This window comes from Saccostrea cucullata, unplaced genomic scaffold (assembly GCF_032062105.1).
Source record: "Saccostrea cucullata isolate Sc308-1 unplaced genomic scaffold, CSIRO_AGI_Scuc_v1 ctg6359, whole genome shotgun sequence".
Lineage (NCBI taxonomy): Eukaryota > Metazoa > Mollusca > Bivalvia > Ostreida > Ostreidae > Saccostrea > Saccostrea cuccullata.
Window position 1 is genome coordinate 22,030 of NW_026928682.1, and position 12,595 is coordinate 34,624.

General features: G+C 32.5%; 1 protein-coding gene across 1 annotated transcript; it reads left to right on the plus strand.

Annotated features, from left to right (window-relative positions):
- Window positions 1-5,252: 5,252 nt before the first annotated feature.
- LOC134278425 (uncharacterized) lies at window positions 5,253-12,477 on the plus strand (the record flags this gene model as incomplete). The annotated part of the gene is made up of 9 exons (XM_062760738.1): window positions 5,253-5,334; window positions 5,610-5,762; window positions 6,361-6,440; window positions 6,727-6,798; window positions 8,870-9,206; window positions 11,413-11,523; window positions 11,754-11,827; window positions 12,023-12,094; window positions 12,300-12,477. Coding segments are annotated over exons 1-9 (1,093 nt in total), but the record flags the coding sequence as incomplete, so codon positions are not given.
- Between the last annotated feature and the right edge of the window lie 118 nt (window positions 12,478-12,595).

Consider the following 12,595-nt stretch of genomic DNA (forward strand, 5'->3'; position numbering starts at 1 on the left):
CATGTGATGAAATTTTACCTAATCAACTATAACTGAAAATTCAATATATCGATACTTTATGCTTGGTAATTCAATACTTAACAAGTATTAAAGGTCGTTCTATCAAGGTTTTAAAGTATCTAGATGGCATAAAATTAGAGGAGGAATAAGGCATACAACATAAGAATGGCTTTTAAAAACTCAAGATACCAGCATTTTGAGACGACCACTAACATACCATTCTTAAAACTTTTAAAACACATAATGATAGCTTTACAGAGCATACACCACTTCAAAACAAAGTACACCTCTACGTACATGTATCTACAATATCTACAAAGAGGTAAGTTATTGACAAACATGTTGATAAAACAAGGTTATCATTAGTCTCGTTTAAAGTCATCATTTTGTACGTTCTATGGTCGATAAAATGACATTGTCAGCAAATACGATTTATCATTGAGTCAAATGCTGACTGACGTTTTTCATACTAATTGTTAGGCCATTTTTCACACACTGAATTGACGACAGATTTCTGTTATTTTCCCGATCTTGACTAGGAACACACGGCGGGTGTGACAGGTCGGCAGGGGATGCTCACTCCTCCATGGCACCTGATCCTAACTCTGTTGTTTTTTAGGTCCGTGTTTGCTCTTCTCTTATTTTCTATTGGTTTTTTGGCCTTTTGAGCTTGAAAACTGTTCGTTATCTCCATATATTTCACTCTACCAAAGGAATATATCACTTACTTGTAAGAAACCAATTCTTTTAAATAAATACTTAAGTATTCACTATCCATGTTAAAGGAAAATTGTATCACCATTTCTTTTTATACGGAAAATATATATTGAAAAAAAAAAATTTCAATTGGTATAATGATATAGAAAAAAAAATATTTAATCCAATTCCCTTTTAAAGCGTGTGCCTACACAGCTGCTAATCACCATGCACTGTCCTTCAAACTTCCATCTCGTTGATGGTAAATGTTATATGATTTGTAGTACTGCTGTAAATTACGATGATGCTATGATAAGAATAATTACAGTACATGTATATTCACAATCCTTTTCTATATTCAAAGTCACATTATTTTTTTTATCTAAATTAATACGAGTTGAAGAACCTTTTCAAAAATGAAATTCAATATTTAGAACTTTTGCAAGACGCACTGTTCCAAACTGGCCGAGCCCTTTCACACGGAGATTACAGAGCGCTTGAACATTTTGGTAAGATCCATAACAGGTTATGGATTTATGTAATGAATTCTTATCTAAGGTACATGTAATTAATTTGTTGCAGAAAATTGTAACAAAGGATGTATACTTGTAGAAAATATGCGAGGTATAGTAGTCTCAAAATAAAGAAAATGTCAAATTACTTCGAATCTTTCAACTATACGTATTTAAGCCATGGACTTGCATAATTCATTTCATTTTTTATATTTCATCTTCTACTGTTTTTTTTTTAAAACGTGTTCCGATGTTTTCATTTTATACGTTGTAATTCTTTATAATAAATTGGAAGACAATCTATTTAGGAGAAGGTAATTAAATCTCTTTGCATGTATAGAAACAATATGAATATTGTTATGAAATTGAAAATCAAATCCCTGTTATTTAAAAAAAAAAGTGTGCCTTTCAAGCTACAATGTTACAATGGCAATAATCGCAATGAAGATTGCACAAACCATATTACAGCTTTTAAGATATATTATTAAGTGTAAAGACAACGAAATAAGAAACGGAAAACAAGTATTTTTAAACTAAACTTTATTTGGATTGACAATACCATTCTTTAAAAAAAAGTTTTTCAAAGAATTCTTCCTGATAATGTTTTTATTTGATTTTTTATAATTAAGTTATTGGAAGGAGCCACGTGTACATTGGAGCTCGTGATCCTCACAGAAATGGCGAATTCGTCTGGAACACCAGTGGAAGACATGCAGGTAGCCTAAACTATTTGGGATTACACAATATTAGGATTACACAATCCTAAACCATGTGCAAGTTACTCGTCTAGGTATTCATGCTGAAGATTGTACTGATTCTCTACGGCCTTTGTGTAAGGCTCCAATGAATTAAAATTGTATGCTCATCAAAAAATCTTTATTGTTTCTAATTTATATGATATCCACCAGAATAAAGTCAAGTTCACGTAAACATAAATGTTTTCATTAAGATTTCTAACACTGCAAACTTAACGTCCGCACCATTTAGTCTACATGTGGAATGATTTTTTTTACGCTAATGCAGTAGAGTATTGATGTTGCATTACATATACTTTAGTTATTTAAGGTTCATAAACCCTTTTCTCACTCATATAAAATGTTGCTTGAGCCTTGATGATTTTCCAAAAGAAATGTATTTTATAAATAGAATACCGATAAATATAGCATAGCTTGCGGGGCAAAATTGGACAAAAAAGACTCTTCAATTCTGTAATTCTCATAAAAAACATCTAGCAACTAGAAGTTAAACAATCAAATGCAGGTATGCATGTAAGTAAATCTACCTTGCATCCATTAATGCAATTCAACATTTTCTATTTTGATTTATTAATAATTTTTTTTTTCAATGTTATAATAAAAATGATATATGGAACTGTACGAAGACGATCAGTTAAAATACATGTAGACGTACACAAGAAATCCATTTAAAGCCGCTTAATCCGAAACAGACACATATTATCTTGCACAATAAAAGTACGTCATTTCATAGATAATAATATAAAAATAAATTTTAAAATTATTTTATAGTTTATTACAACAATCCTTACAAGAAAAATAGATCAAAAACCTTATTGACAAACAAAGGTTTATACATAGGTTTTCTCACTTATGAAAAAAAGTCATTGAGAGTGATCTCCCGTATGGAATTCTCTAGGCGCTGAAAACCAATAAAGCATAGGTTACAGACTGAGAAGTAAACAAAAGCAAGTGTGTTTTTTATGGGATATATCCAACTCTACAGTAATAAAAGAAAAACAGCGGTGGGTTTGTTTACATTGTGCTGAGGGGGCAGACAGTCAACAGGCCGTCATTTAGAATAGGTACATGAATGCTGGGAAGTGCAAAGATGTGAATTAATTTTGCTGAAAGTGGTGATAGCCAGGTAGACCGAATGAGAACGATTCTATAGGTTATGTGAATGAGACACCATTAGAAGTTACTATAAATCCTTGTTAAAATGTTTTATGACAGTTCGCTTCCAATAAAGTAAATTATAGAATAGAAACAAAGAACCAGTCTCTTGATCATAATGAATATTGATTAGAAGTGAAGGGAAGTAACTGAAAATTAAAAAACAGTGCTAGTATTTCTGTGTTTTCTTTCAATATTTTCATTTTCAGCCAAAGTCTATGCATGTCATCGGAAATAAGGTTTCAACAATGTATTTCATGTATAAACCTTATGAAATAAATGGGTCTTGGAGAAAACGTATGGTTGAAAATAATATAGGGCCATTTTATCAACATTTTACATTAGAAATGCATTGAAAATTGTAAAAACATTGATTTGACAAAATCTCTAAAGGAAGGCTGCCTTGATGGGTAAAAAGGACCTGAATTGAATATGTTTGGTACCATTAAACCTGTTCAAAAAATCTTAAAAAATCCTATACGAAAACCAGAAACGTTGCCAATGTCCTTAAGATCTGTTGTGAAGTCACCTTTGAAAAAAAAATAAATTTATCGGTTATATCTAATTATGAAGATAATTCAAACCCGAGTGTTTTTTTCCATTAGTGGAAGCCTAAGTCATAATATATCTTTTAAGAATAAAGAAATTAATTGAATATAATCCATAGTAATTTTTATTGATATGCATATTTAAAAGAATGAAAGAAAATCAGATATCTTTAAAGATTTTTTAAAGGAAGTTTAGTAACGAAGGCTAAAAATACTGTCCGTGTACAGGTATAAGTACTTTGTTGTGGAAAAAAAAATGCTCGGGTTTGTTCTTCATGAGATAAAAGCGATAATTTGAATTTTTCGAAGGTGATTTCACGCGATATCAACATAGAATTATTTTTTGTTTGACCTAACAAAAATTATTTTTTAACTTTTGAATTTTGATATCTTTTAAAAGAAAAAGACATAGGGGATATAATTTGACAAAAGTTGAAACAATGGACAATTATTTTTCAAGAAGTGAAACGAAAATATTTTTCGCGATTTAGAATCGGACTAAGCGGCTTTAAATAATAGCAGAAATTGAAAAAACCTAAAAAGTGTATACTAGTAATGAAAAAAAGATAACAAACCGGAATCACACTCACAAGTCATTAACACTGACCTCATAAACAACAAAGGTGAGATCAAGTGCCATGGAGATCTCAGAATTCCCTTTCAATCGATGATTGCACAAAGTTACAATTCTTTCTTGAACAACAAACATATAACTAAATGTAAGAAGATGAACAAATTAATTGGGAACGCGATAAGAATCCTCATAAAATTTTGTACGATCTTGAGTAAACACGTGATTACATGAAGGAAAAGTAATCAAATGTATTGAATAACACTACAAAATGAAAGTACACGTAATCTACGGAAGCCTGTTAAAGCCTGTTCAGAGAGAGCAATATTTTTTATTGCGTTTAAACGCAATAATTATTGCGTAAAAATATTTCGTTATCTAAACTGGCCTCAGCGGGCTTCCGTAGTAATAAGCTTGTTGTCGATTTCTTTTAAAATCAGTAGTATTTATAATCTAATTTGAAGATTTTTCGAAAGTAATTGACCCAAACACTGATTGATGTACCATAAATCAAAGTTTATTCGGGAGAACTTTTGCGTTATTACGAAAGGCAATGTGTTCGCAAAAATATCATTCTCGCGTATATTATTCTTTCAGATTATATAGAGCAATGACCAAAATCTGTGAAAATTTTGTCTCGCTAATAAAGAGGCAATTACTATCTCGCAAAAATTAAGTGATTTACAGTATTGTGCTGGTTTCTGCAGCAAATGCATAATATGTCTTCATAGTTGGATTGCTTTGTTAATCAATTTGATTTATAATTCCTTTAAAAAAATAAAACACCTATAATACCTTTTCTTTACAAACAAAATATGTTTGGAAAGTTTAGGTTTACTACTTTAGACTGTTGGAAATTCAGGTCAATGAAACGTCAGAAAAAATAGGTAAGTATATGTATTGATGTATAAGTGATGATAAGTATCTAGTCCCTAGAATTGTTGTAACAATGAATTGTGAATCCTGTAAATTTACATTATCTCTGATTTAAGTACATTTAAACGTAGGCGTTATCGTCACGATTTATACATTGGTAGGTAATCTTTTACTTGTGTGGAAAATTTCAAATGCACGATTTACAATGAGGCATATTGTAGGTAAGCATTATCCTACTGTATATTTTATGAACATTTCTACAAAATCCTTGAAACATATTTTAAAAATGTTTAGCGTTTATCCACTTATATTGTTTACATATAATTGAATATTATGGACAGCTTTGTTTGTATTGACGTGACATAAAGTTGCATTCATAAAAAAAGAACATTATATTCTTTGAGTCGTAGTAGCAAAGAAATATTTTTGACTAACGATGACAACACTTAAGTAGTATTGGTGTTTTGAAATGCAAGTTTCTGAATATAATTTCTAGGCGTGCTTTTATGTTTCCTTGGGGTGGTGTGGGGACTAGAATCTACTTGTGACGACATAGATGAGGATATTTGCCGGACATTCAATAATAAAGTCAGTGTTTGTGATGACACGTGTCTTTCAAAACTATGTCCGAGGACCTGCAATAAGTGCCGTATGTTGTTTCATTTTCATATGTTTATTTCATTTAATTTTTAAATTGCTTTCATGTGTACAGCGTTTAATTCTTGTTGTAATGAAAGATGATACTTTATTTACTAAAATCAAAAGTATTTTGAATATAATATAATAATATTAACAAATGATCAAGTATTTTAGTTGAAGAGTACCAAAAACAAATCGTCTGATCCATTTTAACATATATAATTTAAAAAAATATAAATTATCAACTTATTCACTATACTTAAGTTAATGGTTATTGTAAGTCCTATATACCTTCAGACCATATACTGTGAAATCACTAATTTTCATGGGGGTTAATTTTCGAGGTTTTCAAGGTATGAAGAGATCCAGTAATTTATGTCTACCATAATATTTCACATATATTACTACTGAACAATTCTTCAACCACGAAATCAAATCCCCATAAACCAACACATTTTCCTCAAACCAGGAAAATTTGACCCCTCGAAATAATGTGATTTTACAGTACCTTCATACAACCTTATTTGTTTGTATTTAACGTTTTGCAAGACACTTTTTATTTGTTGTTGATATAATTGAAATGTTTTTTTCCAAACATCTTACTCAAGCAAGGAAATGTTATAGTTGCAACGATGTCTCCTCCTTAAATGATTGCAATACAACAAGAATATGTCCGGATCTGACCTATGTAAGTATTTACACAAATTCAAGCGATGCTTATAATTCAATTTTTATCTGTATCATTAAATGTTATTTATAACGACTTAGTCTATGCATTTTCCATATTAAAATTTGAATACCTTTTTTAAACAAAAGATATTAACCTTCTTTAGATAATCGTACAAATAAGACAAGAGGATTGTCAAAATGCTTTTTGCGAAAAGCATGTATTATTCCATCTTTTGAGCAATCTGTTCGTGTGGTAATGCTTAAACCTGGGTAATTTTGTTTATGTGTGTTATACGACTTTTCAGGACTGTTTAGTACATGAAGGTATCGCAGCAGACTTTACAATTTCCTATAAGCTTGGATGTGCCACAAAGGATGTAAGTAACTTTACAAGCAATTTTCAGATTTATCAGACATATGAAGATAACGAACAGTATTCAAGATCAAAAGTCCATAAAACAATACAAAATAGGAGCCGAGTAAACACGGACCTCCGAAACATCAGAGGTGGGATCAGGTCCTGTCGAGTGAGCATCCTCTAAGGTTACACCCACAGTGTGCTCCTTGTCCTGATCTGAAAATAACGGAAGAATTTGTCGTCAATTCAATGTATATACAAGCATTCTGAAAGTATTGCATAACCAATACATGTTCCCTACCGGGTTCCCCTTTTCTATCTAGAATGTCATTTTATAATATCCTGTTTATAAAAAAGTGCCCACAAAATGTGGAGCTTTCGGTAATTAATTGTAATTGTTTATGAATGAAATATCTTCGAATTGAGTCGATCTGTTTTATCATAGACCTAAATTGAACCACTTTACTTAAGGTATATGGTTTTACAAAGAGAGACATCTATGAATGTCATTATACATACGTGCATGCTTCGGTCCGAACTACACATGGTTAAAAAACAATTGCAAAAAAATCAAACATGATCTATGGTTTAATTTGTAACTTAGTTAGAATAATCTGACTGTGTCTCGGAACAAGCCCTCACCACAGTTAGAATGCCTCCCATATACTCGTAATATAGCAAAAAAAATTTCAGAATGACAATCACTCTGAAACGATTTTTAAGAATATAAAAGGATTTGCATTGAAAATAACTCCAAAATATTTATGTTGAAAGTATTTATGTTCTACTGCAAAAATGATGGCCCAGGGAAATGTACTTGATGTTAAAATTTGGAGGTTGCCATGCCTTTCACCTGAAAACATAATCCACATAAAAAAGAAAATTTGACTCATTTTTTCAACGTCTTTTTTTTTTTTTTGCTTCATATTAACCATGTTGACATTCGAAACTAGCAAGTACCGAGTTATATTTATCTTCTTTTTTTCTTTGCTAAATATAGCCAATATACAGAATGCATTCTGTCGTTAAACCGGGTCTGTAGGATATATTTGTCATTTTAACGATAGTACATTCTATTGAGTTTTTCCTTATCAAGCTACTAAGCAAGTTTTAAATCAATAATTTTTAACATGACAATCTCGTTTGGATCATAAATTTAGTGCAGCATGAACACGATCTTCAGCCATATTATGAAAATTAAAACTTCCATAATTCCGTCAAAAATCAATGAAACAAAACGGCACTGAAACTTGATCTGTTACTCATCAAGATACACTTACATACTAAATATCAGCTCAATACAAGCGTTTAGAAAGAAGTGCAAAAAAAAACAAATAGGACAGACTGACACACAGAGAGGTTCAGACAAGCGTACAGACGCAGAGGAAACCTATTGTCCCCTCCGGTTTAATCGGTAGGAGACTAATTATGGACTAACAGTTAGTATGAAAAACGTTAGTCAACATTTGACTCAATAAAAAATTGTATTTGGTGACAAGGTCATTGTCGTCCATAAAACTTACGAAATGATGACTTTAAAGGAGACTGCTAATGTACTTTTTTTCATCAACTTGAGATTATTTCTAAATATTTCCATTTATATTTTTTTCTCTGTGATAACTCTTTGAAAGTTAGCAGAGTTAATTTCTTGATAATCTACCCGAATGTAATTTAGGCAGGTCGATAAGTTTGGAGGCTCCGAGCTAAGGAGGCCTAATATGCATGCAAATCTCGTGCGCATGTCTCTGTGTCTGACGCTAAGGAGGCCACATATGCATGTAGATCTCATGCGGCTGCCTTTGTGTTTGACGTCAGTAGACAAGGAATTAGGACTATAGAAATTGGCATGGGAGTCAACCGGCTTCGCCCGTTATGCAAATTTTCTCATGTTTCCCACTATCGTTGATACCCTGGCATACTATCTGGCATACTATACTAACTAGACAGTGGTTCCTTAAGAAAATCACTTGGTTTATCAATTAAATTTCTTTTCAATTACTTCTGATGGACAAGCGTTTTGAAATGTGTTTTGAGATCGATCCCCGTCTGTTGTCTACACCTAAATTTTCATGCTAGTTTATTATTTCAAGGTATGCGTTTCATTATTTGGTGCAACGAGCACCACCACATCAACCACATACATGACCACCACACAAGCAACCACAACAGAAGCTGCCACAACAGAGGCCACCACAACAGAGACCACAGCCACGACAGAACCTACGACAGAAGCGTCCACCACTAGAGGAGCCCCCATCCTGGTGGGTAAGAAGAAGAGGCATGGTATTGACGGCGAGTGCTGCAGTACTGATCTGTGTAACAGACATGAGCCAGTAAAGGGGAAGAGGCAGATTATTATAATGACAGGAACCATACCGGACAAACCTACCACAGACGGAACAACGACGTCTACGACTTCATCAACTGGTGTTTATTTGGATTTTTAATATAACTTTCTTAAAAATTATATCTTCATAGACAAAGGATAGATTTAATAGCAATTACGAGGGGTGATCAAAAAGTTCGCAAACTAATTGAATAACTTCCATACAAGAAACAATATTTGGTTTTAATGCTGATTATATTTTGAATTAATCCTCCCCGATTTTAATGCACATCAACCACCATTCTGCGCATGCGCGAATCACGTGATATTAGCGGTCACGTGACCCCCGCCGTAGCGTTCTGTCACAACAGTTAAAAGAGTTTCCGAGTTTTATATTTCTTTCCATGTGAGTTAATTTTTATGACAAGAACATTAATTTGTCAGAAATGGTCATATCTCGGCAACAGAATGGGTGGATTATTAGTTACATAGTCTTTTAGTGACAGGGTATGGGATGATACCTGGTTAGTAAATTTCATACCTGGCGAGGCGGAGCCGAGTCAGGTATGAAATTTACTAACCAGGTATCATCCCATACCCTGTCACTAAAAGACTATGTAACGAATTTACCCCACCGATGTAACATTTACGTTTTATCTGTAGTTTTTAAATGGTTTTCTCTGCTAAATCCTTCATCACGCTTATACTCTGCCCATTATGATGTCACGTTTGTGTTTGTGACGTAATACATCGATCGGGTATAGATTACAACTGACCGGGTATGGATTTACAACTGACCGGGTATAAGAAATCCACCGCCTTCACGTGACAGACTCCAACCAATCGTAAGCCAGGATTTCACGGAAAAATCGACAGAGGTGGGGTAAAATAACATCCTTTCCAAAAATAAGCATGGCGACCATTAAAACACAAACCTTCTGTCTCAGGAGAGACCTTTATTCAAGGTGGATAGAGAATGGTTGCATCCTTTTTATCATATCTAATATGTTTAAAATCTAAAGTAAACAATATCTTAGGTATTTAATACTTATATCATTGTTCAAATATTCAACTATTTTAAGTGCTAATTGGAGGTCTTTGATAGCAAATTGCTTAATTAAAAATACATATCTTTTCAAACTTGCTTTCACTGGGCAAGATGACAAATATCATTTTTAACCATCAGCCTTCCTTCACTAAAACGATTAATCCAATCATTAATTGAATTTATAGGAACTCATTTATCTCAATAAACTGTGTACAAATTATTATATGATACTGTAGAGGGATTTCTAAGATATTACAATAAATTGTACAGTCGTTTGTTGAACGAGTTCGACTGAGACAACCATTTTTCGTCACAAGTGACCTAAATAGTGACGTCATTTTCACATTGTGACGTCAAAAACAAGGAGAGAAAATTTATTCAGCATATGCTATTTATAGACCTTGTGTATGGCTATGTGTGTACCGAATTTCATTCTAATCTGAATTGTGGTTTTGTAGATATAGAGATAGTTTGCGAACTTTTTGATCACCCCTCATATAATGATAAAAAGGGGTATATAGTTGAACATCAATTGTTAATATTATACTTCATGTGAAATAAGTTGAATCTGATTGGTCGAGAAACATTTGTTAAAAAACACTACTACCCGCTGAATAATGAAGCCACGCCCTCCAGCGCAGCAACAGTCAACATTGCTTGACGACGGGTGGTATTCCAAAAAATAGCGACTGCGCAGAATTTATACGCGCACGGTTCACTGTTATATGTATTTGTATAAAACATTCAGTATAATGTAATAAATATTGCATGTAGTTGAGTGTAACATTGAACATTTTCACCCCTCGAAAACCATTGTCAACCTCGGCTGCGCCTCGGTTGACAATGGTTTTCTTGGGGTGAAAATTTCAATGTTACACTCAACTACATGCAATATTTATATAATGTTCTCAAATAGTACTGAGAGAAAGGATGCTTATGTTTTTAATTCAACAGCATGTCAATGTTTAAGTCTCTATCTGATAAATTTTGATTTTTAATAAATATTTTGTATTAATGTCATTCGGACAATCTACGTCCACAACGAGGAGTATAAAATGTCAATGAATTTTATCTGTAATTAAGATAATTACTAAGGTACTAGTACATAAAACAGATTAGATCGCTTGTCTTCAAATGTAAATGTTCGTCAGCATGTCAGGATTACATTATTAACTTGCTATATCAAAAAATCCTACCTGTCAGAATTAAGTGTATATATCTTATACTCGTAAAAGAACTTCCTGATTTTATCTTTTAAGCATGTGCTGATATTGACACCGCTTCCTGTCAAAAACTTGCTACTCTCAAAAGGAACATGTGTAGTGATGATTGTTTTGTACAGGCCTGTCCACGCACCTGTGGGAAATGCTGTAAGTGTTTGAAAAAGCTATTAAAAGAAATATATTATCTATCTATTTTAGAGCAATTTGAGCATGATTATGCAATCATTTTCCTATATATTGATACAGGTTCCTCCTCTTTCATGTCTTCTTAAATAAAAGACAAGGTCCTCCTCTCTTATGTCTTTTTAACGTAGAGAATATAACTTTCTCGTAATGCAATCGATATATCAGATTTTTTATAAATGAAAACATTGTAGCTGAGTGTTATTCCTGTCACTTTGTGGAATCCCCAGAAAACTGTACCAGCAGTTCTGTCTGTTTACCAGGGGAGGTTTGTTATTAAAGAAAGATCTTTATGTAGAATTAATTTTGATTTTTACAGATATTTATCTAATATATTGTATCCTTATTATTTAATTAATATTGAAACAAAAGCTCAAATTAGTAAAATTATTTTTAGTAATCAGAATATATCTAAATGATTACCTCTTTTGAATTTTAATTATCAAAGATTAAACATTTTCAGCAATGTTATGTTTTGGAGAAATTAATGGATAATGGAAAACATGGCTATCAAATAGGATGTCTTCATGAAAATGTAAGTTCCTGATCATGATTTATTGCAAACAATATATAAAAAACCAACTTCGCTTTTTTACCACCGAAATACGGCTAAAATATTGCCCACTTGGCGTTTAACTAAAGTACATGTAGTCCATCGATTTTTTTTCTATTACATTAGACAAAAAATATTTTCAAAAAATAGTATGACAAAAACTGAATTATTAAATAATGCGCCATAGGTGTGTAGAAGATTCCATGTCAATGCTGGTGATTTATTTGGTCGAAGGAGTGACCACGTGGGTTTGACGTTGGATGGAAATTGCTGCAATGGAGATTTATGTAATCATCACGCTCTTGTGCATACTACAACAACTACGCATGCGCCAACACATGCTCAGCCAACAACACCCGCACCATGTATGTTGTTCTTGAAAAATTGCTGGTTTTTTGGCGGTTAAATCGATTGCTCTTTTAATCCATTTTAATCCAGGCCAATTTTCGAAAAAGAAGAAAAAAAATGAAGCATCATCTCGTC